Genomic DNA, 22,304 nt, shown 5'->3' on the forward strand with positions numbered 1-22,304 from the left:
CGAAATCAATTATCTAATGATAAAGGTTCTCTAGATGGCATTTCCCTGACATCCAGCAGCACCGTAAAGAATCTCGGAGTTATCTTTGATCAGGATTTGTCTTTTAACTCCCAGATAAAACAAACTTCAAGGACTGCCTTTTTTCACCTACATAACATTTCAAAAATCAGGCACATCTCGTTTCAAAGTGATGCAGAAAAATAAGTTCATGCGTAGACTAGATTACTGCAATTCCTTATTATCAAGCTGCTCAAATAAGTCTCTTAAATCTCTCCAGTTGATCCAGAATGCTGCAGCCCGTGTACTAACAAAAAAAGAGAACATCTTACTCCTGTATTAGCTTCTCTGCACTGCCTCCCTGTAAAATCTAGAATATAATTTAAAATCCTTCTCCTCACCTACAAAGCTCTAATTGGTCAGGCACCAACATATCTTAAGGAGCTTATAGTGACCATATTATCCTACTAGAGAGCTGCGCTCCTTGAATTCAGGGTTACTTGTGGTTCCTAGAGTCTTCAAAAGTTATCAAGCTCCTCTTCTGTGGAACCAGCTTCCCGTTTCAGTCCGGGGGGCAGACACACTCAGCACATTTGAGAGTAGGCTTTATACTTTCCTTTTTGATTGTGCTTAAAGTTAGGGCTGGATCAGGTTTGCCTTGGACCAGCCCTAGATATGCTGCTGTAGGCCTAGACTGCCAGGGGACTTCCGAGGATACACTGAGCTCCTCTCTCCTCTTCTTCATCTCCTTCTGTATGAATTCATGTGACATTAATGCTCATTACTAACTTTGCTTCTTCCCCGCAGTCTTTGTGCTTTCTCGCCTCACAGGTTCCATGGATCGTGGTTATATCTGGACCCTGGTCCTTCCTCCCGCCATGGTCCTGCTGATACCTTCTGCTGCTATCATTTTTTTATTATTAACATTATTAATATTAATTATATTACATTAATGCACATTACTGACTTTGCTTCTTCACCGGAGTCTCTGTGCTTTCTCGTCTCGCAGGTTTGGATCCTGGTGATACCTGGACCCTGGTCTTGCCTCCTGCCGTGATTCTGTCAGATGCATTGGATGTGTTGTAACTCTGTTATGTTGTTCATTGTGTACAAATGACATCTATTGCACTTCTGTCCATCCTGGTAGAGGGATCCCTCCTCTGTTGCTCTCCCTAAGGTCTCTCCCTCTTTTCTCCCCATTAAAGGTTGTTTTTGGGGGAGTTTTTCCTGTTCCGATGTGAAGGTCCCGGGACAGAGGATGTCGTATGTGTACAGATTGTAAAGCCCTCTGAGGCAAATTTGTGATTTTGGGCTACACAAAAATAAATCTCTCTCTCTCTCTCTCTCTCTCTCTCTCTCTCTCTCTCTCTCTCTCTCTCTCTCTCTCTCTCTCTCTCTCTCACAGATAGAGAAGCATGGCTGATGCAGCAACAACATCAACAAAAATATATAAATAAATCAAAAGCACCATTTCCTCAGATATAAATACCAGATTTATTGTCAGAAAATAGACATGCTTTTTTTTCTCCACTGCGGAGGAAAAAGACCAGCAGGAAGAATAACTCTCTGCTGGCATCACTCAAGTAGTGGAGAAATCCCTGGAGTCGGATATTAGATTCTCATCATCAAATGAATAATTGATGCAAGTGCAATTATTGTGGCAGAGTTGATCACACATAAGAGAAACCACGAGACAGTGTTGTTTCTGGATTTATCATCTATTCCAAAACAATAGATGTAATTCTTCTATTAGATCTGAAACTGATGAGCACTACTATGAAAGAGTAGCAGCCAGCATTTTCTTCCAAGCCTACCTCCTCGTGAGAGACCCAGCAGGGAATAATATAAATAGCATTCACAGAGGTATACATTATTGAACCAAATGGAGACTACTTCTATCCTCGTTCATCACTAAATCCTATGAATGAGGCGGAGGAGAGTACGGGTCAGCGGGCCTGTCAGGAGTAAGATGGTGTTAAGATAACACGAAGACCTGCCTTAGCCTAGAAAGTGTGTGTGTATGTTTTTTATACCAGAGTATTTGTGAGGGCATGCGAGTGTCTGCCTTTTCCTGTTTGCACATGCATGTGCATAGCTGTGTGTGAATGCCACTGATGGATAAGACAAAAGGATGGAGTGATGGGGAGAGTGTTACCTCAGCCCCTCAGGCTGGAGAGGCAGAGTTGTCATCCTGCTCACACACTCTCCTCACCCCTCTCCCTCGCTGTCCTGCCTCCCGCCTCCAATTCCACTGGTCAAGGACATCCAGTTGACACAGCCCAAAGGGACGAACACACCGAGTATGAGCAGGTATCAGACAGGCAGCCCCTAACTGCACTGCATCGCCTCCTCTTTAATCTCTCACATCGACAGTCCCGACCACACACACACACTTCCAAGGACTGTTTAGAAGTTAAAGTACAAACAGGAGTGCAAATACGATAATACGATTTCTTTCCTTCATCCATCACCAAGTTCACATCTAAAAATGGGACTAATTAGCAAAACTCCTTCATTTGATTGACATTTTAAAAATAAACACACATGGTAAATGATGCTTCATACAGTAAACAGTCTCCTTCCCTGAGTTGTTTTACTCAGTCTTGTAACGTCATCTAAATACACCATCCAATGCCGGCATATTTAGCTCTGGAGTGAGGTTAAGTTGCGTCTGATGAATAAGTATAAATTAGAGTGCACACTTCCTCTGCTCAGGTGACTTTTTCTCAGTCATTGGGAGAGAAATCTTTGGATTGATTGTGTCCCTCGGTGTGGCTGCACCCTCTGCTGGCAGCAGACAGACGGTGCAGCTCTCTGAGGTCAGATTGCACAGTTCCCGAGGGGAAACCACATCTCCTTGTCAAGCAACACTTCCTCCAGTCTGATGTTGGTTGCAGCCACAAAAGTATTCTTGCTCTTCACTGTCACTTCCAGCACCATCCCATACAGCAGTGGGACGGAATTGTACTCCAACTGTGAATAAGAGGCAGATATTTTAGCTATCAAAACAGTTTAACGTTCAGAATTTTTCTGCTGTGCAGTTTGGCTTTTATCTGAAATTTCTGTCAAATTTTTTTTCCGTTTCCTTCCTTTTGGCTTTGCGAAGGCTTCTCTGTGCAACATTAAAAGATTGTTAAGAGGCTGTTAAGTATGCGGGAAGCTTCTGTTCAGAGTCTGCGGGGTTTAACACTCAAAGATCAGACTCACAGCGGGGAGCAGCGCCGCAGGCAGAGCACACATTAAACACTCACTCCAACTTTGTGTGATTTTCACTTTTGAAACTTTGACTGACAGCATTTCATCTCAACATGGACCGGATATACAAAACAAATTTGGGAAAAATACACATTCTCATAATAAAAGAGCATTTAGAAATGTGAATTATGGTGAAATTATGTGAGGCCATTGTGGGAATCCCTGTTCTGTTGCTCTTCCTTCTCTGAATCGAGGGTCTGATGGAGGGTTTGCTGTAAATCTCTTTGAGGCAAACTTGTAATTTGGGGCTTTAAAAACATAAATGACTTGACATTGTCAGTATGTACTGTCCTGCATAGAAGCTGAGAAAGTATTTATTCTAAAACAACCTAAATGTTTAATTTTATTACCGCACTATTGTAAATTACTGTGGCTTTTTTTTCCAAAGGAAGTTAGAAAGAACGTTTTTTTATTCAATTTACTAAATACTTAAGTTTGGAACTTACTGTATGTGCAAACTAATGTGAACGCTACATGGACTGGCCCTTTAACAAAATCCATGAAAGCATTACTTTCTTAAACCATTAATCTAATGGGAAACCAAAGGATGCTGTGACTGTGTTAAATCATGAAGAGAGGGTGGGAAGGATGGAAGTTGTACCAGCTCATTGAAGGTGGGGTTGTCATTATTTCGGACCACCTTCGTCTTCTTCTTGGAGAGCTGCTGAGGGTCCGGTCTAAGATGCGTGACCACGTAGGCGTCGGGGTTGGCGCCGTTTGCCTGCTTCTGTTTAAAAGAGAAAAAGGGCCAGAAGGGATAGCCTGTACTTAATCACACACTATAACGTATTTACTATGTTTGCTTTCCTCTTGTTGAATGCTACAAACAATGCAATCATAAGAGTGAAGGAAACTCACAATGTTCTTTAGGTGTTTTACCAAGACCGAGAGCTTACAGTCAGAGTAAGAAATGTTGAGCTGGATCTGAGGATGGGCTCCTGCAATAGATCACCGCATCAATGTCAGTAAATCCCAGCATAATATATCTTATACTGTACAGTATATCACATTGTACGGTAAATATTGCCTTTAGCATGACGGCCACTGGGTATGTAAGAGCGAGGTATTACCTGCCACCACACTTTCTGGGACTGTGTTGGGGCCGTCCAGGAACAAGCTGCACACATATTCATTCTGCAAGTGACAGAGCGAGGCGGGTTTGCGGGTTTAGAGGCTCGGCAAACCATGAGATCACTGAGAGAAATCAACAAGTGACAAGAGGAACTTACTCCCTTGCATGGTCCTTCAAAAAGCTGATTCAGGTATGTGTTTAGCAGAGACACCTTCCTGCCCGGGGTGAATGACATCTTAAACCACCTAGGAAACCTATTTGGAGACGAGCATCAAATTATGTTGTTATTGTGGAAGAAAAAAAAGCAGCGTTTCTAATTAAAAATAGCCACATGATGTGCGTTGTATGCGTATATATATTTTTTTCCACTCACTGAGGCAGCTTGGTTTCAATGAAGTGTTTTTGCAGCTGCTTATGGATCAGCTCAAACTGCCCAAATGTCTTCTCCCTGTTCAGAAAACCATCATGAATGGTTACTCTGAGGTCATAGATCTGCAAATCAAACAGAACTAATTAATTAGGTTGTAGGGTGAATATATGAAGAGAGACTGCTGATAACACAGGATCCACTTTGAAGCTCCCATGCAGGTGGAAGCTGCTTTGGTAACTGGTCCGCACTCTTAAAACCTCTTGCAAGAAGGCAGCTCAAGGGAAAGTTTACTCTCAAGGATCTGTAAAGCATCCCCCCTATTGAGAGTTTTAGTGGTCCGTCTATCTTGAGTTAAGAATGTCAGATGCACACAAGTTTAAAAATGTGTGTTTGGACTTTTACAGTGCTTTCTATAATAGAAGGCAATCCTAACCAATCACCTTCTTTGCCATAGTTTTATTTCTAAATATTTTCTCTGTTTAATGTTTGATTTCTGTAATGCATTAGCGGGAGTCCAAATCAAAAACAATGTGGAATTTGTGGATTTACACTGTGCTAACAAAACAGTGGAAAGTAAGAGTTCCCACGTGCTCATTCTAAACGTTCACTGATCAACTGGGAAACCCTTTATTTACGCTACCTTTACATAAACACCTGAGTGCATGATACTTGTGAATCTGAGAAACAGGGCAAATGTCTTGTTGACTTAAGGTGCTCCATCCTCAGTCCAGAACGGCTAAATCTGACACCAGAAGACTTCATCTGATCAATGAGCAGTGAAATGCCGACAAACATCAGTAGGCTAACACTCTTCACTCTCACTCCTCACCACATCTTTTCCCCTGCTCGTGTATCCCTGGATGACAGCTTCTTGGATGTTGGTGCTGGGACCGGGGATGCTGACCCGCCTTGGTGGATCTTGTTTCTTCCCTTGAGCCATGCTGTGTGTCAGGAAGTTAAACTTGACTGCCACACAGCCCATGCTCTCCTTGATCTTCCTGCAGCAGGAGGGACACAAACCGTTACTATAAGAATCTGATTAATACAGCGGCAGAAATAAAATGGGGGATATTTTGAAGATTTTGTTTAGTAAGAGAGAGGCCGTGTGTTTGTGTGTGCATTAAATTACTTTGTAAAGTAGGAAGTGGCCTCCAGGTCTGTGTCATGAGGTCTGAGGTTGTTCTGGACATACTGCAGGTCATTAGAGTGCTTCAGTTCTGGCATTCGTGCATGTAGCATCTGGAAACCACGCGAATGAAAAGGTGCTTATGTTACATTATCTATTCTCGGATATAGCTAGGAGGTTATTACCGTGATGATGCTATTCAGTAAAGGCCTTACCAGCTCCAACAAGCTGAGTATCAGTGCAGAGCGCTTCCTGATCATGTTGTAAGCTTCACAGCAGAGCTCCACAAAGCGATGCAAGCGCTGAGGCTTCTGCCCCCCTTCTGTGATGAAGTGCTGCATCTCAGAGGTAAAGATGAATGGTGATCGGTCCCTATCATTGGAGGAAAAGAGCAGGGGAAGGTTCTTGACTTTATACTTTTCTGTATCTCCTAAATGCCACTCTTTTCACTTTTTTAAAGTAGCGCTCGACTTTTTATTCACTTGCCTTTTAAAGCTTCCGAACTTCTGTGCGTTGCCCATGATCTTGCCAAAGTCGATATGAAACATGTGTCCACTGTGCTTCAACATGATGTTGTCATTGTGGCGGTCACAGATCCCCAGGATGAAGGTGGCCACACACCACCCTGCACACGAGTGGATGAAGTTCATTACAGCCTGCACATTCACAGTAGGAGAGTGTTACACAATGCAACAAACACAAGTGAATGTTCAAGTGTACGGTCCAGCATAAAGGGTAAGTTTTTCTAGTGGTCCTAACCTTCTCATAGTCCTCCTTAGTTTTGTTCCACATGTGGAACCATTTCTCCAGTGTGTCTTCTCGAAGGGTGCCACCCAGACCCCACTCCTGCTGAATCTGCCCTAGAGTCACTGCATCTGGAACCACTTCCACCAGGCCTGACAAGCCACACAGAATACAGTATATGGGAATAAAATGAATGCACAGCCCCAGAGTTAGCTTGTAAGGCAAGGACATTTTTAATGTACATTAAAAAACACGAACAAGTCCACTGACCCTGAGCTCTGCCCGTAGAAAGACACCTGTAGGTGATCATTTGCAGGTCCAGCCCGTCCTGTAGCCAAACGCCGTTCATCACACCGACTATCTGAAGCATCAACATGTCCTGACGCAGGTCATCTCCTGTCTGAACAACACATTCAACAGAGTAATGTAAAAACAACAAAGTACCCCTTTAATGAGACTACTGACACTGCTAAATATTTTCCTATGCTGATTTCTGAAAGCAGGATTAGAGTCTCTGCAGGCTGAACATCTTCTCTTTACTCTTTGGAAACATTTTTGTGAATAAAACCTGCACCATAAACACAGCAGAACCGTTACAGCAATTTTAGGGGCATTTATTATGCCGACTTAGAAAACTCGTTGCAGCAAACCTCAAAGACAAAAGTGAGACAAATGTAGAAGAAGAACATTGAAATGTTCTTGCATGAGGCCCAGTGTGGATCAATAAAGCAACATATTATTACCAACCTTGCAGATGACACTGATGTTTTTGGCCAGAGGGTCAGAGCAGATGAATGAGATCCCAAGAGGAGCAGCGTTGGAGTTGTAAAACTTACAGGCCTGCAAGTCACACATCAGAGGAGTAAACTCTCCAAAATCCAAAATCACTGTGTGCATATTAAACTGTATGCTGTACAGATTGTAAAGCCCTCTGAGGCAAATTTGAGATTTTGGGTTATACAAAATAACTTGAATATTAGATGAAGGTAATGAAATGTGTTGGGTAATGTTCTATATATAAAAAAGTTATTATTACATCCAGGTCCAATGCCTTTACACGGAGTGCAGGATCCAGTGGCAGACAACAACTGATCCCATCTCTGAAGAAGTCATCAATCTTTAATTTTTGTTTGTTCAAAACATTCTGCAGAAAAACACATAAAATGAAAGAGCTAAGATGCATAGTTGGTTATAACAATGGAGGATTATGAGTATACATTTGTAGATGAGAGATCTGTTTACAAACCTTACGGTGAGCCTCTTTAGCGGTGTGGACCTTCTCAGCCACCTGTACGAGCACAGACACCAGGCGGGTTTCGTGCTCCAGCTCCTGCCTCAGTGCTCGGCCACAACAGTGCCGCAGGGCAGCCTGGACCTTACTGAACCAACTCTGGTAGTAGTGGTCAGTGTGGGCATCCTCCAGCAGCCTGTCAGCATTTTAAGTAAATAATAAATGACATAATTTGACTGTAAATACTGCAGTGAAAAACACAGCATTAACAACACTACATTCCCACAGTTTGATGTCCGACTCTGCTGCTCACCAGTAGAGTTGATGGGCAATCCGTATGTTCTTCAGTGATCTCTCCAACAGCAGCATCACCAGAGGTCCATCCAACTCCCACTCGCTCTTCAGAGCCTGCAGGACAAGATGTCTGATCCAACTATATTTACACCAATGAGGGATCTACAGAGTGTGCCACCTATCCTCATAGTTAAAATCAGACGGCTTAAACCGATTAAATATCGGTTTGGTCACAGACACAGTAAGGCTGACGAGGAGAAGAATGAGAAGTGTGCAAAGTGTTAATCCCGTTTTGTCACTGGGCGTGTGTAGTAATAGTTAGTGTGCTTACCTGGACCAACTGTGGTAGAAACACCTCTAGCTCTTCATCTGGAATCTGTTCAAAGTAATGAACTGCAGTCCTCCTCACAGTCTGATCATGAAAGCTGTTATAATGAAAACAGATATATTCAGTCACCAAACAAGCTTGTATCATGGTTGTGATAAAAGATGTAATTTTGGGTTATTTGTCTCCTTGTATTGACAAGTTTACTGCCCTACAAAACCACCTTCAAAGAATGAATTACTAAAAGATAACATCAGAGAGAGCATCTTACAGTACATAGTGAGAAATTGTCGTATTGTTGTATGTATTTGTAAAAAAAACAAACAAACCAACATGCAGGGAAGAGAGCGCTGTATTAGGCAAGCATTTTTTAATTGTTTGGTTCCACAGCCTGTCAGTGAAGGACAGAAACAGCCAGAGGGAAACTGTTCTTTTGTGGAAATCAATGAGCATATCGATCCTACCTGGTCACATTCTGCTGCCTTCAGGACGTCCTGTATCGACGTGCTACCTGCCTGTAAAACTAATCATCGTTTCTTCTTTCTTCCCGTATTTATTGTGTGCATTTGTGTTTGAATGGGCCGTCAAACTGAACTGACACACTTGTCCTGCTAGAATGGACAAAAGAGACGCATGATGCGTGGAAAACCGTCATATCATTTCTTTGCATCACCTCCTTGCAACCAATGGGATGGTTGTAAATGACAACACATTACCAGACACACAACAGCTGCATGTTTTCTCTTGGTCCTTGCAGCTTTGCACACTGACGGTGTCCATGTGTCTGTATGGGAACCAGGAGGAACCTACCTGTGACTGAGCAGGAAGAGAGCCTTCTCAGGTAGATGGATGATCCAGTTCTCCACAACAGTGTAGATTTCCGTCAGGTCTTCAGGACACCACTGGGGGACTCCACCCAGCAGCAAGTGGAGAAAAGTACTTCCTTTGTCACTGCTGTGACGCTTACTCCAGAGGAAAGCCTTCTCATTTTCTGTTAGACTGGGGAAGGAGAGAACATCTCAGGAGTGAGTTAACGGATACAAACAGCGAGAGATGTGTAGTCAGGCATGTATGGTTTTTATCTTTGTGTGTCTTGCTCCATGTTGTTGTTGGTTTTATTATTGCTACTGCAGCAGAACCAATTGCCCCTCGGGGTTAAAAATAGTCTTGAACTTGAGAACAAAGGATTAGAAAATCTCCCTTTCGAAATGAAAAGATGATGTATGTCCAAAAATATAAAACTTTGAACACAGCACATATACATACATACAGTAGTTCTTAACATGTGTGGCATTTTCTTCTACTCACAAGCAGAGACAGTGCTTCTTAGAGACTTCCAACATTTTCCTCTGCAGTTCCTCACAAGGCTCACTAAATATGACCGAACCGGGGAGGGCGATGGGCCTCTGATACTTCCACTCGAACTGATCTAGAAACTCCAGCTGGGGAAAGATGAGAGGACGAATGTTTGAGCAGGTAATGGGATGTTGTTTGTCTTTTTGTCAGCAGGCGGCAGAGTTGTCCAGTGTTACTGACCTGCAGAATGACTCCGATGGCTTTCCTGTGGCCGTCGAACAGGGCAGGGGAGGGAGGGACAGGCAGCTCGCTCAGTGTGGACAAACTGAGCAGAACGGTCCCCTTTACCAGAGTCCTAGACACACACACACACACACACACACACACACACACACACACTACGTCACTAATTATACCGTACAGAATCTTGACAAGATGGTGTAAACGGTGTGGACAACCTACCTGTCGCTGTAAAGAGGTAGTACAGCCCAGCCTAAAAGCTCGGAACTCTTGCCTCGCTTGGAGGCCTTGAGGCGAAATGTCAGCATGCACTCGTATGGCAGCTTATTAACTAGAATAGGAAACACCATCCTAAAATCATAAAAACAGACATGAACATGTGCCTTTTTTCCTCAGCCATCTATTTATGTTAAATGTTTGTATACACTTTTTTTGTTGACTCTTATCATTTTCTACTATTGCTCACATGTATCAAAAAGAACTGATTATTTCTCATACATACACTTATGATGGCATCAGTACAAAAGAGGACAACAAACTGTCTTAAAGACGCTGAATCTAGCTTCACTTCTTCATCAATGACAATGCGATTCTTCTGGGAATAGTGAAGAGGAAGTTGAATGTGATATAATTTACAGTTCTCTACAGGATCTTGTCCTTACACACGGTTGCACTGGATCTTGTTTCCGGATGACAAGGCGGTGCTGATATTTTCAGAAATGCCTGTTTCACAGAACTTTGTTCCTCCGTACGTCAACTCACAGGAAACAGAGAAGCATTCATAACTAAAAACAAGGGAGTGGAAAAAGAAAGCAATAAAACCTTTTGTCCTTATCAGGGTTCTGGTCAAGATTTGTATCTGTATGCACATATTTGTGTATCAGTATGTGTGTGTGTGTGTGTGTGTGTGTGACTATAAATGCACACATACTTGATCAGCCAGCTGGGTTGCAGTTGGTAGAGTGCAGAAATATTGAATTGGAGGATTTCAGTGTTGCGCTCAACGTCTAATATTTGCAGGTTGCTGGTTACTTCCTGACCTCTGAAGTCTGACTGGAAGTTGTCAAAAAAGATCTGAAGCACTTTCAGCAGCGCCCTGTGGAGCATGATCATGGCTGGAATATAGAGAATAAACATCTGTTTAGAATGTTAATATACCAAACCAGTAACATTTTACTTTAAGACCCCCTATTTAGCATTTACAAGCAGTAAAAAGGCATCTAATAAATGGTGTACAACACCCTATAATGTAGTTAAAAGCAGATATATATATATATATATATATATACGTACATTTCTGTGTATTTGTAATGTACAGTATTTGACAAAAACTTCAACTTGTCCTATGAAGACATTATTATAATTGTGTTGTGCTGTATTGTCCTTCATAATCTATTTAAACACCAGAGTCTGGTGCTTATAGGTTACCCAGTTGAGTTTTTGAAAAACAAAAGCACTATAAATAATCTTAAACTGGTATTACAGTTGAGTCACAGCTACTAACCGGTTTCACACTGAGACATCTCATCATGACTCTGTAAAAAAATACGAGGAAGTGTTGCTGTTTGTATTGTGATAAAAGCAATCGTACAGCAGAATTCAAAAGTGATCACACAAGAAAAAAAAGCAAAGTGTTGCACTGTACGATTATACTGACAGTAGAAAAGTTTAACAATTGTATGTGACATCCTACCAGAGGTATGGGATTGATTCTGTTGAGACTGCCAATAGCGTCCTCCAGCTCCTCACATGAGAGCCCACACAGAAGATTGCTGATGGCCCGAACACGGCACACGAGCACATTAACGTTCATCCCAGACTGCAGACACAACGAAATGAAAAAGTCAACTTCAGATACATCACTCCTACTGACACATCTGAATTATCTTGAGGTGGTGAACCCCACAGCACACAGTTTAAACTAATGCAAAAAAAACAAAACATAATCAAATACTGTTGCATTTGTGCGATATGTGGGAGACAAAAATAATGTTCTACTGGTTATCCTCTCTTTACTGACCTTACTTCTCATCAGCTCTGTCACCTCTCTGTTGTAGCTACTGAGCACACCCTGCAGGCTCAACCTGAGACAGGAGGACACACAGATGTCATGGCGGTAGGGGACCATAAAGCAAAGCTACCTGTCCTTATGTCGTCTACAAACAGACGCTGGTTGACACATGACCCACTGAACAGTTTTTCCATTTCACAAAGCTGATGTGGGAGGCATCTTACTTGCAGGTATTGAAGACACAAACCGGACGCAGGAGCTGGTACAGTTGACACGGTGTTCTGTCGTCCTCCCCCTCAGAGAAAAAACAGATTGAAATTGCTGTGTAGGATTGTGGCAATGTATTGTGTAGTGTTTTTGAAACCTTATAAAGCATGTTGACTCCTTAAATGGCAGTGAACATTTGATTTTATGACTATTAATCTATGGTTACATCACCATGGTTACATCACGTTCACCTTTATTCTATTTCATTCTTGCTGCTAAATGCCAGCAGCCATGACGTGATGTGTAAACAGAACAAAGATAAGAACTGAGGGTGGAGGTTTTTACAGCCACAATAGCCCTGACGAGAACTACAAGCTGGCAAGGGGCCCGGCACAGGTTGTTTGTGAGAGCAGCATTTCAAGACTGAAGATCGGCCACCCCTTCTTGGTAAATAATCTACACCGCAGGCTGGAACAGAGAAGGAGTTTGAACTGACTTACATCCCTGCACAGTCGGTGTTTGAGGTCGTTCACGTGGAGCAGTCGGAGGGGGACGACTAGTTTTAACCTGCAGGAGATCTGAATAGTCTCGTGCATGCCCAGCAGTTCTTCACTGAGGAGAGATCATCAAATAAAACAATGTATGTTGTGTATGTAAACACAGCATGTTTGAACGGAAACAATACTTTCTGGATGAGTGACTTACTTTTGGAGGTACTCGTCAGAGTCGCACAGTTTTAAATAATGACGCCCACTCGGGTTGGGAGTGAGGTCGAGCAGCTGGAAGATTTCATCAATCAGACTCGTCACTGTCCTGTTCACTGGATAAATGATTAGAGTTCAGAGTCCACATGCTTCTGGAGTGAGTGAAGAAGTGCTTACAAGACTGCAGTGGTGCTTTTCTGCTCCTTTGCACTTTTACTTTACTACCGCTATTTATCTGCAAATTAAAGTTACTTTTATCTTACATTCAAACCTCATGATCAACTTAAAACATATGATGCATTATTGTAGATTAGATCCTCACAGATGCTTTTAGTTTTGTGGCTGATTAGACCTGCTCAGGTTGGATTTGTGCAACGCTCTGATCGGACTTACATGAGGTGTCCATTTACTAATAAGAATGCTACAACTGTCAAGTCCAGCAAAACAAAGTTTACAGGGCAGCCCCTGAAGTCCCGAATATTCCCTTAAACTATTATTATTATTTGTAAAAAAAATACCCGCGGAGTAACAGTATTACTATGTTTACTATACACCTTAGAATTACCCTCCACAACAGTGACGCTGGTATTGTTTTCATCTTGTGAGTCTGTGTGTGTGTCCTCGGGGCATTTTTTGAGTACTTTGCCAGGTTTAAATATCTGTCTGTGTGCATATTTTGTCTTCGTGATAGTGTCGCAACCGTGCAAGATGCAGTCATGAAACTTACAGTTTCAGTGTTTATGATCAAAATGAAGGTTGAAATCTTGGTGTGATCCCATCGCAAGATGGTCTCTAGTTCTGATCATTGTTATTTTTAGGTGTGACATCATCAAATGAAAGACAACCTTCTGAATTTAATTTCTGATGATCAGTATTATAATTGCCTGTGGTACCGTGTTGGTTAACCTTACCTGTGGTGGGGAAGGGGAGCTGGTGATGGCCCCACTCAGTGGCCACACTGACATTCACCTCCGCCTGCTGCAGCAGGGCCGGGTGGATTCGTGACAAACGACTCCATACCGCACCAGAGTTTTGAAGGCTGTCTGCATGCCTGTACCGTGACATCAGCCTGCCAGAAACAGTAAATAGAAGAACAGGTTGCCAGAGTGAAAATGGAAGTATGATGACAGATATGTTCTGTATTTAAACTTCATATGAACATGATCAATTTCAGCTCACCAAAAAGGTACAAAAATAATAGGAAACATTTTGTAAAACATCCTCATGAGAAGATTACTTTTAAGCAAAACAACATGTGATCCAGCAGTAAAGAGCTACTCAAAGTGATTACTATAGAAACAGCACATACCACATTTAAAGTTGTGTTACTGTTTTGCATTTATACGTCATTTTGAGAGTTACAGTGTCTTAAAGGTGGATATTTTCTCACAGTATCTAATATTTTATATAACTAGAAAAATAACTACTATAAATATGTTGGAACGTATTTGCATGCACTCTCTCACTTGGAAGTTGCAGCACAAAAAGACGTCAGCCTCTTGGTGCTGCCTTGTGGCGTTTCTATGAGTGGGATGGTCCATGGGTCCTGAGGTGAAAAAAAAGAAGACAGATTGCACTCTTAGGCCTTTTCTGTTAATTCGGGTCATTTGATTCAATCACAAAGGAGCCTTTTGTCTTCGCTGAGGGAGAAACTACTGGAGATACTCACATGATCGTCCATTTCTGTACGGGAACGATTCAGTTTGTGAAGGGGGTCACTGAGGTCACAGGATATCTGCTTTTTGCAGTTGCCGAGGGATATTTGTGTCCTGGAGGGAACAGGAGGGGGTGCATGGCCTTGTCTACCTGGCAAACATGCACTGGGAAGTCTGGTTCTGACTATAGGGGCAGGGCGACGGATTAGTGGAGGAGGTCCATTTGAGTTTTGGGGTCCTGTATTCCCGGGACCTCCTCCCCCATGATTCCACAGATGGCCGGGGGGTTTGGATTGGGATTCAGTTGAGGATATGATCCCAGTCCCGGTCCCATATGAATTGGTTTCATTATCTTCAGGGAAGAGTCCAATGCGCTCGTAAACGTGCATTGGAGGCAGATCGTCAGTAAGACGCACAGGGAGGTCAGTGGCGTTTGCATCCTGTCTCTGAATTGTTCCATTTGGCCTTTGGTTGGGATCCATCACATTTTAGGCAGTCGTTCAAATCCTCCTGTCTTTGTCACACTTCCAGCAAGTCCTCACTTCATACCACAGCAGAATGCAGAACTGTGTGGCATTAAAAACAGAATGAAAACCAGAATTAGGAATTACGGCAGGACAAGTAAGCTGTTTATGTCTGAGTGTAACAGAACCTGCGGGGTTAACGCTGGTCTAATTATTAACAGGCTTTCAAATCTTAACAGGAAATCTATCACTGCGCGCCACTATATCTATGGGACAGTGAAACATGACAGAAGTTCTCAATAACACCACGATCGATACACGACTTAAATGCTGTTCTGTCAAAACATTATGATTCAATAAGAAAGTACACTTTTCACATTACTAAGGATCTCACATTTACTAAAAGCACATTCACAGTTGACAACTTTAGATAAGCTCCAAATAACAAATGTAGTCTTTTTGAAAAGTATTCTGAGCTTTATTGTTGTTGTTGACAACTTACCACCAGAGTTCTGTTAACCGTGTTCCTGTTGACCCATCTTGTGTTGGTGAATGCCCGACTGGAGCCATGCACAGCTAGTTAGACCTGCTCCAAGACCTGGATCGCTTCCCGTCTGTGTTTCCTTACCCCTCCCACTGTCTGTCCCCCCCCCCCCCTCACCCCGCACTACACAACCCTCCCCTCTGCTGGAGGAAAGGGAACATTACATTACATGTGTGGATTATTGTAGAGATAACTTAGTTTGTACTTTTGTTAAATTTGCAAAACAATCCAGATACATTTTAAAGTTTTTTTTAAAAATCTCTCATTATATCAATATTAATTATTATGTAATGAATACATCTATCCAGTCCAACTAAACCAACAGACTACATCACATCCACTCCTCACTCAGGAATGTCATTGAGCAGGTTGAAGTATGTAACCACCGTGTTTCTCATGTGAAGTTAAAGCAGCAAGAAAGAAATGTGTTTGCGCACTCTACACACGATACATACGGTAAGATAGTTGTTTTTTTTCCTGAGGAAAGGTTTGGATGCTATAGAAGGCATTATCTGTGCTATCATCAATTTGCTAGACAGGTCAGTTGAAACACTACGTCCTGCATACTGATTCTTGGATTATAAACCTCTTAGTAAAGTGTGTGCTGTTTGACTCTCTATAGCAATAGTTATTAGTCTTCCTGGGGTTGAGAAAGCCCACCAGGGCCTTTCAGTTGGGACCGCCAGCGACGACACTCCGCTGAATGTGTCACAAAGGTGTGAGCTGAGGAGCGCGGGGTGTACTGGATGTGGGAGGAGATCAAGTACACAGAAATGCATTTCAACCACACAACTCCCCACATTTCACCCCCAAACCCCAAACCTGGATTTCCTGGTTACTATGCACTCATCATCTTGGTCCTACTCCTACTGATTGGATGTGTAATCGCAATGGTAAGAATAGTTTTGTATATTTAATTTCACATGACTGCTGTATAGGTTTATCTTTTAAGTTTGTGTTGTTGTGCTTCTCTTCAGGTTCTTTATATCAGAAGGAGGTCCAGGTAAGTTGTTTTCTGTGGTTTAAGCATCACTTTCAGAACAATTTGGTATCTTTTATGTCCTGTCAACATTTGGTTTCTTTTGTATGCTCCGCTTTAGATTAGATGAGCTGCGGCATAGGCTGATTCCTCTGTACAGCTACGACCCCGCAGAGGAACAAGAAGAGTGGGAGGATGCTGGCAGGGAGGAGGAGGAGGAGCTATCTGTGAGCAAACCACTAAAACTTTACCAACTGTATACAATATACCTACATCTTCTATCAGATATGGGTCGTCATGACCATTTAAACTAATCCATAATTCCTTGTTTCTTTACAGGAACCTCTGTATAAGGAGGGAAAGCTCTCCTTTTCATCTGGGTCATGAACAGAAAATCAAGAAAGAAAAAAGAATGTGGCAGATTAAAGGATTCATATTTTGTAATGCACACACACTTTACAAACAAGAGACCGGCCGCTTCATGAAGTTTAAAACCAACATCTGGGAGACATTCCACAGCTGCAGCATCACATCAAATAATGTCATTTAAATTTCTTCCCTCATGACTCGTTCTCTGCAGAGCGGCAGGCAGCAGGTGGCGCTGTAATCTGTTCTGTTGCCTCAGTTGAGATTTTCTTTTAAAGACTGTTCAAAGTGTTCTGAAGGATGAATCGTGATGTTATTTTTGAGCAATGAACTGAAGGCGAAAATCCAAACTAAAAGCTGTTTTTTTTTGTGTGAATTTCTAAAATGATTTATGGATTGTGTTAAAAGAGCTTCAAATACACACACCTGTTTCTGCTTAGTAATCAGAGGGTTTGCTGGTGTTTGGAGGTTCCTCAGGTCGACACATCTTCACCCGTTCAGCGGGTTTTCACAAACAAAAAGATGGGATCACAAAGAGAAATCAGGTGAACATTACACCGAAACAAAGTATTGAAACCCACCAAACCTCTGATTGATGAATGTGTCTAATGATATGAATGTTTGCGGTCTGTATCCTTAACTCTGTGGGTGGATTTACATTAGTCTGGACGTCCATCTGTTGGGACCACGCAGGCTCCTGACCTCCATCCTGTTTGCCACGGCTCTGGTCCTCCCCGCTCTGAGCCTGGACAGCCTGCTGTGTAACTACTGTCCTCTGCAGCAGAAAGGCCAGTCCTGCCCCATCATCGTCAGCCAGTGTCTGCCTGATCAGCGCTGTTCCAGCTCCAGAGGCCACTACGGCTCCCTCCACATTCTGTCTGCTCAGGGCTGCGTGGACACTGAACTCTGTGGCTCCCATGAAATCGCCTCTTATCGGGGGGTCAAGTACAACGTCAGCCACACCTGCTGCTGCAAAGACAAATGTAACAGCCAGCCTAAATCTCACGCCAACCTGAAGATGCTAATAGGGATGATAGATTATACTAACACCACTAATGTTCTTAGAGAGGAGCTTTGGGATTCATGTGCAAACTACACATCAGGGAGCTCCACATTACCTGCCACTGCATCATAGATGTGCTTGTAGCAGGCTGGGAAGAGGCCTGTTAGCCACAGGCACTAATCTGAGTCTCTGAAAGGTCAGACATTTGGTCAAATGTTTGTGATTATAAGTATCTTTGCTAAATGAGTAAAGAACACACCATGGTGCATGTTTTGTTTGATTATATTTTTGCTTCAGAGAGAAAGGTGGACTTGTCAGCCATCCTCCTGATATTGTAGAGTGAATAGTCACATTATTCCTGTGGTTACTGATGAATGCTGCAAAAATAAAAGCGCCATGATTAAGCCTCCCACTTGGTGTAGTTCCTTTGTGTTCATTTTACAAGCAGGTGTGCTAGGAGGTGTGGCCTGTGCAGGAAGATCTGGAGTCAGTGGTGAGAGCAGAGCTCATCAGGAGAAGCTCTGGAAAGTTTTACCTGTTTACCTGACTGGAATTAAAATCTTTCAAATGGCCAGGTGAGTCTTCATAATTCAGCTTTAGTTGCACACTGAAATTGTGTCTGCCATCTCTTTACTGCATTTACTGCCTTGAGCATTTTGAATGGGCCAATCAGTGATGATCACTGACACCTGTGCAGAAGAGATTGAATGATGAGATGTGATAACACTGATTTTACATGTCAAAGTTGATATATTAGCCACATGCAGTTCTACGGAGCCCATTTGTCAAGTCAAGTGATGTGACTTAATCATGGCTATGAGGCCATACATGTTGAATAGAAAATCTGCAAACTGGGTAAGTGGAATATGATAAATTATTGTCGGCATTTGCATGGCAGAACGGGAATTGACGAGTTGCATTAATGGAAGTGCTGGTACTCGGTGTTTTTTTTAGATCCCTCTCTCCGTGGAAGTGCGTTACTAAACTGCTCTCTTTTTGTGTGAATTTTTATTTATATTTTTTCCACAATATTGGGTCATTAGGTCAGTGAAATACCAAATAAGCACCAGGGTGAGTTATTGGTGAGCAAGTGACTCTGCTTCTGTCTGGAGAGGTCTCAGACGGATAACAAACTACAAGCCTGAAGCCCCCCCCCCCCCCTCCATGAATGATCCACGCCTGGCAAACGAGCTGAACCCCCTCCCCAGTTACAACTCTCTCTATTCTGGAGAGAGACGTCAACAGGCTTTTTAAAAGTCAGAACCCCCGAAAAGCAGCCGGCCCAGACTCTGTCTCCCCCTCCTCCTTGAAGCATTGTGCTGGTCAGCTGTCTCCGGTGTTTACAGGCATCTTCAACACCTCCCTGAAGACATGCCACGTACCAGCCTGCTTCAAGACCTCCACCATCATCCCTTGTTGATGGTGGTGAGAGGGTGATTGGCTGCAATCTGCCGTTCCTCCAAGACTTGTTCGCCTCCAGGACCCTGAAGTGGGCAAGAAAGATTGTAGCCGACCCCTCTCACCCTGGACATAAACTGTTCGAGTCCATTCCCTCAGGCAGGAGGCTGCGGTCCATCAGGACCAAGAACTCGCGCACAAGAACAGTTTCTTTCCTTCGGTAGTTGGGTTCATCAACAAAGCCCGGGACCCCCGCTGACTCAGACTCCTACATCCCCAGGACAATTTCACACACCCTTTCTTTCTTTCTATATTTAAATACACTTGCCACTTTTATAATATACAGTACTTGTTTTAAAGTACTGAACTGTTTGTTTGTCTACCATATCTTATTCTAAATTTGAATATGCACTGGGTTCATTGTTATGCACCAGTCAAGTTAAATTCTTTGTATGTGTGACGTACTTGGCAAAGGATTGTGATTCTGAAATGCCTCTTCTTCAACTTGCAGACTGAACATGTTGCAGCTCCTGCACTTTGCCGTGTTGTGGTTCTACCTTCTCCTCCCCTCGTTGCTGTGTGACAACCTGTTCTGCTACTACAGCCCCATCCTGGAGGTGGAGAAGCCATTTGAGCTCATTGTGACAGAGTGCCCTCCCGATAAGCTGTGCTTCAAGGCCGACGGCCGCTACGGCAACCACAGCGCACTGTCGGCCAGGGGCTGCATGGCGAAGAGGGACTGCAGCCAGGTGCACAGCATCGACCTTAAAGGAACCGTCTACACCATGAGCTACAGCTGCTGCGATTCGCCGTACTGTAACTCCTGCCCGGGCGTCGCTGCCAATTCCCTCCACATCACTGTAACACTCATGACTGTAGCTGTGATGACCGGCAGCTGGTGACCAAAGACACCTGATGCGCTATGTTCCTTTGGGGGTTCATGTAGAGGGGGAAGATGTTTGATGTTTGAAGTGAGCATTGGTAAGACGCGTCTCTGCAGCCTCTGCAACGAGTAATGCAAAGAGCCTGCAGCGGTGTGTGGTGAATGCCCAGTCTGAAGACACTGAGGTGTGCACCAACCAGAGACTTCAGCATATTCTTTTACATTATCTTAGTGACAAATCTGTTTTATGTTTTAATATCTATAAATAAAAATTTGAATAAGAAACTATATTCTTCGTTTTGTTATTTGATATTTTCAGGGACCTTTCTTTCTCACAACACACACCAGACAGTGCTGGCGATACATTTTTCTTATTATCTCAACAAATGCGTTTCCATATCCTGAAGATATTCCTCTGTGCTATAGAGCTCCATTGTCTGAAATCTATTAAAAGCACATCAATGAGCGACACTTTTCTGAGGTCCGGAACACCAAATGATGTCTTAACTTGCGCTATGATTCAGTCCCATGTATACTGAAGTAGCCAACAGTTGTATTAACGTCTGTATGTCATCAACATCTGGCTATCAAATAAACAATATCTAAACACTTAGTCAGATTTCAAATTTAACTGGATTAATTATAAATAATATATACTCCTTAATAAATAAAATAAAATATGTATCAGTAAGCCTTTGAAAAATGTGACTCTTAAAACAAAGTACTTTAGTTTTAGAAAAATTAATTTAACTGAATTGTCTTTGTCCTGCAGCTTTAAATTCAGTTCATATTATTCTCATCTTCTAAAAAGAGAAATGTGTGTGCAGGACTTTGTGGTTCTTCAAACCACTTGTTTCAGCTCCATTCCTCTCCGTTAACATCGTTGTTGGTTAGTGAATTAATGTGTGCTTTGTGGTGCTTCACATTACGGTCTCTGAACATAGGAGACGTTCTGGTTTTAAACTGCCTGTAGGAAGAATGAAGATATACAAGTCTGTCCATTCTTAGTTAATAAAGACTCTGGTCTCTCTGGTCTGCCTATTAGTGACCCCTGCTCTAGAGCACCAAATGTCTGAAAATAGTCCCCATGAATGCAGCGAAACTATTTAAATCTTTGGTAGGATCTAATGGTAATGGCCTTGGGGCTGAGTGCCACAGACGGGGAAGGGATGTCGGAAAGTATTGATAGACGGACCGACTCATTGTTGATATTTGTTAATGAGAAAAGTATAAAGAGATGCCAGGCTTATCTGTTAAGAGTGAAAGAGAGCAGCTCAAACAATGTGTACAGTATGAGGTTTGGACAGTTCTTTATTTCCCTTTTATAAGGCTGCTGGGTCTCCCCATAGTGGATATACATATATATACAGGAGATTGCTATACTGGAGTAACACTGAGGGCAGAGGGTCCATATTACACAGACTTCAAAAAACAACACTAATAGAGCCTCACCTCCAGGTATCAGAAATCAGCAGAGAGAGAGGGGGGGGGGGGGGGGGGGACGCGCAACAGCACATGAGAAGAGGGAAGAGAAAGAAGAGGGGCGATGATGCAGTCTGAGAGCCTGACTCGACGGCCTAATAACTTAACACTAGAAAATAACATACAGATTTCACGCACAGTGCATCTTAAATAGGTTACGTGAAGAACCATTTACCATAAATATCTGTATTTTCGGGAACCAACATATATAAAAAAATGTTTAAAAAAACAACAAAAATCAATGTTCAGTCTTTAATTTTTTCTTATTTTCTCCTTTTCCCCGTCGTGCAAATCGCTCCTTTCGTTCCTTCTTCCTGTGGAGGCCGGGCTTTTTTTTTTCCCACCCTGCCAACATCCGTTCCAGATAAACGAGGAAAAGGAAATAGAACCCCCCCCCGCCCGCCCCTTAAAAGCATATGAATTAGTAGAAAACGAACGAACGAATGAACAGAACACCACAGTCAACTCATCACAAAAAGAACCCACAGACACACAGAACAGCAAGAACACAGTACTCTTATTTTTTTTTTTTACAACTTTTTTTAGCTTCTTCATCACCAGTTTTCCTCTTAATGGTCGGTATCCTTTACGCCTCTCTTGGCGTACTGGTTGGCGGCAGTGGAGTGGTCCTCCCCCCCCCCCCCCCCCCCCCCCCCCC

At 42.8% G+C, this 22,304-nt stretch overlaps 3 protein-coding genes across 6 annotated transcripts; 2 read left to right on the top strand and 1 right to left on the bottom strand.

Annotated features, from left to right (window-relative positions):
• Positions 1-1,472: 1,472 nt before the first annotated feature.
• pik3c2g (phosphatidylinositol-4-phosphate 3-kinase catalytic subunit type 2 gamma) lies at positions 1,473-15,588 on the bottom strand. The gene is made up of 33 exons (XM_031869987.1): positions 15,494-15,588; positions 14,542-15,093; positions 14,339-14,418; positions 13,784-13,941; positions 12,874-12,988; positions 12,669-12,780; positions 12,186-12,256; positions 11,971-12,034; positions 11,644-11,769; positions 11,455-11,485; positions 10,882-11,065; positions 10,613-10,735; positions 10,173-10,301; positions 9,951-10,065; positions 9,723-9,856; positions 9,225-9,413; positions 8,421-8,514; positions 8,109-8,203; positions 7,811-7,991; positions 7,601-7,708; positions 7,312-7,404; positions 6,835-6,964; positions 6,580-6,716; positions 6,307-6,476; positions 6,036-6,192; positions 5,824-5,933; positions 5,524-5,692; positions 4,698-4,816; positions 4,482-4,578; positions 4,323-4,386; positions 4,111-4,190; positions 3,854-3,979; positions 1,473-2,970 (listed from the first exon to the last, which is right to left on the bottom strand). Exons 2-33 carry the CDS (start codon positions 15,007-15,009, stop codon positions 2,818-2,820), a joined length of 4,182 nt encoding a protein of 1,393 aa, XP_031725847.1. The 5' UTR covers positions 15,010-15,093; positions 15,494-15,588; the 3' UTR covers positions 1,473-2,817.
• A 354-nt stretch (positions 15,589-15,942) lies between these two features.
• On the top strand, positions 15,943-18,287 carry LOC116394526 (protein Bouncer-like). Of its 3 annotated transcripts, XM_031867691.1 has the most exons (6): positions 15,943-15,991; positions 16,158-16,428; positions 16,513-16,538; positions 16,636-16,741; positions 16,854-17,425; positions 17,574-17,657. In XM_031867691.1, exons 2-5 carry the CDS (start codon positions 16,282-16,284, stop codon positions 16,899-16,901), a joined length of 327 nt encoding a protein of 108 aa, XP_031723551.1. In that variant the 5' UTR covers positions 15,943-15,991; positions 16,158-16,281; the 3' UTR covers positions 16,902-17,425; positions 17,574-17,657. The 3 variants fall into 3 exon arrangements, with proteins under 3 accessions (XP_031723551.1, XP_031723532.1, XP_031723541.1); XM_031867672.1 differs by lacking the exons at positions 15,943-15,991; positions 16,158-16,428; positions 16,513-16,538; positions 16,636-16,741 and having other exon boundaries at positions 16,955-17,425; positions 17,544-18,287; XM_031867681.1 differs by lacking the exons at positions 15,943-15,991; positions 16,158-16,428; positions 16,513-16,538; positions 16,636-16,741 and having other exon boundaries at positions 16,955-17,425; positions 17,574-18,287.
• A 61-nt stretch (positions 18,288-18,348) lies between these two features.
• Positions 18,349-20,407, top strand: bncr (bouncer). 2 transcript variants are annotated; one of them, XM_031867704.1, is made up of 2 exons: positions 18,349-18,458; positions 19,793-20,407. In XM_031867704.1, the coding sequence occupies exons 1-2, from the start codon at positions 18,451-18,453 to the stop codon at positions 20,181-20,183; spliced, it is 399 nt and encodes a 132-aa protein (XP_031723564.1). In that variant the 5' UTR covers positions 18,349-18,450; the 3' UTR covers positions 20,184-20,407. The 2 variants fall into 2 exon arrangements, with proteins under 2 accessions (XP_031723564.1, XP_031723574.1); XM_031867714.1 differs by lacking the exon at positions 18,349-18,458 and adding an exon at positions 18,667-18,738.
• The last annotated feature ends 1,897 nt before the right edge of the window (positions 20,408-22,304 follow it).

Source organism: Anarrhichthys ocellatus, unplaced genomic scaffold, assembly GCF_004355925.1.
Source record: "Anarrhichthys ocellatus isolate YVR2014 unplaced genomic scaffold, GSC_Weel_1.0 scaffold2, whole genome shotgun sequence".
Classification (NCBI taxonomy): domain Eukaryota; kingdom Metazoa; phylum Chordata; class Actinopteri; order Perciformes; family Anarhichadidae; genus Anarrhichthys; species Anarrhichthys ocellatus.

What these genes read in the sequence shown, in the direction of transcription:
- pik3c2g (XM_031869987.1), bottom strand. Translation starts at nt 15,009, where the DNA reads ATGGATCCCAACCAAAGGCCAAATGGAACAATTCAGAGACAGGATGCA. An exon ending in TTCTACGGGCAGAGCTCAGG is followed by an intron (nt 6,717 to 6,834) that starts GTCAGTGGACTT and finishes GTGGCTTGTCAG; the next exon opens with GCCTGGTGGAAGTGGTTCCA. An exon ending in AAGTTCGGAAGCTTTAAAAG is followed by an intron (nt 6,193 to 6,306) that starts GCAAGTGAATAA and finishes CTCCAATGATAG; the next exon opens with GGACCGATCACCATTCATCT.
- LOC116394526 (XM_031867672.1), top strand. Translation starts at nt 17,403, where the DNA reads ATGGGATCACAAAGAGAAATCAG. An exon ending in GGATCACAAAGAGAAATCAG is followed by an intron (nt 17,426 to 17,543) that starts GTGAACATTACA and finishes GATTTACATTAG; the next exon opens with TCTGGACGTCCATCTGTTGG.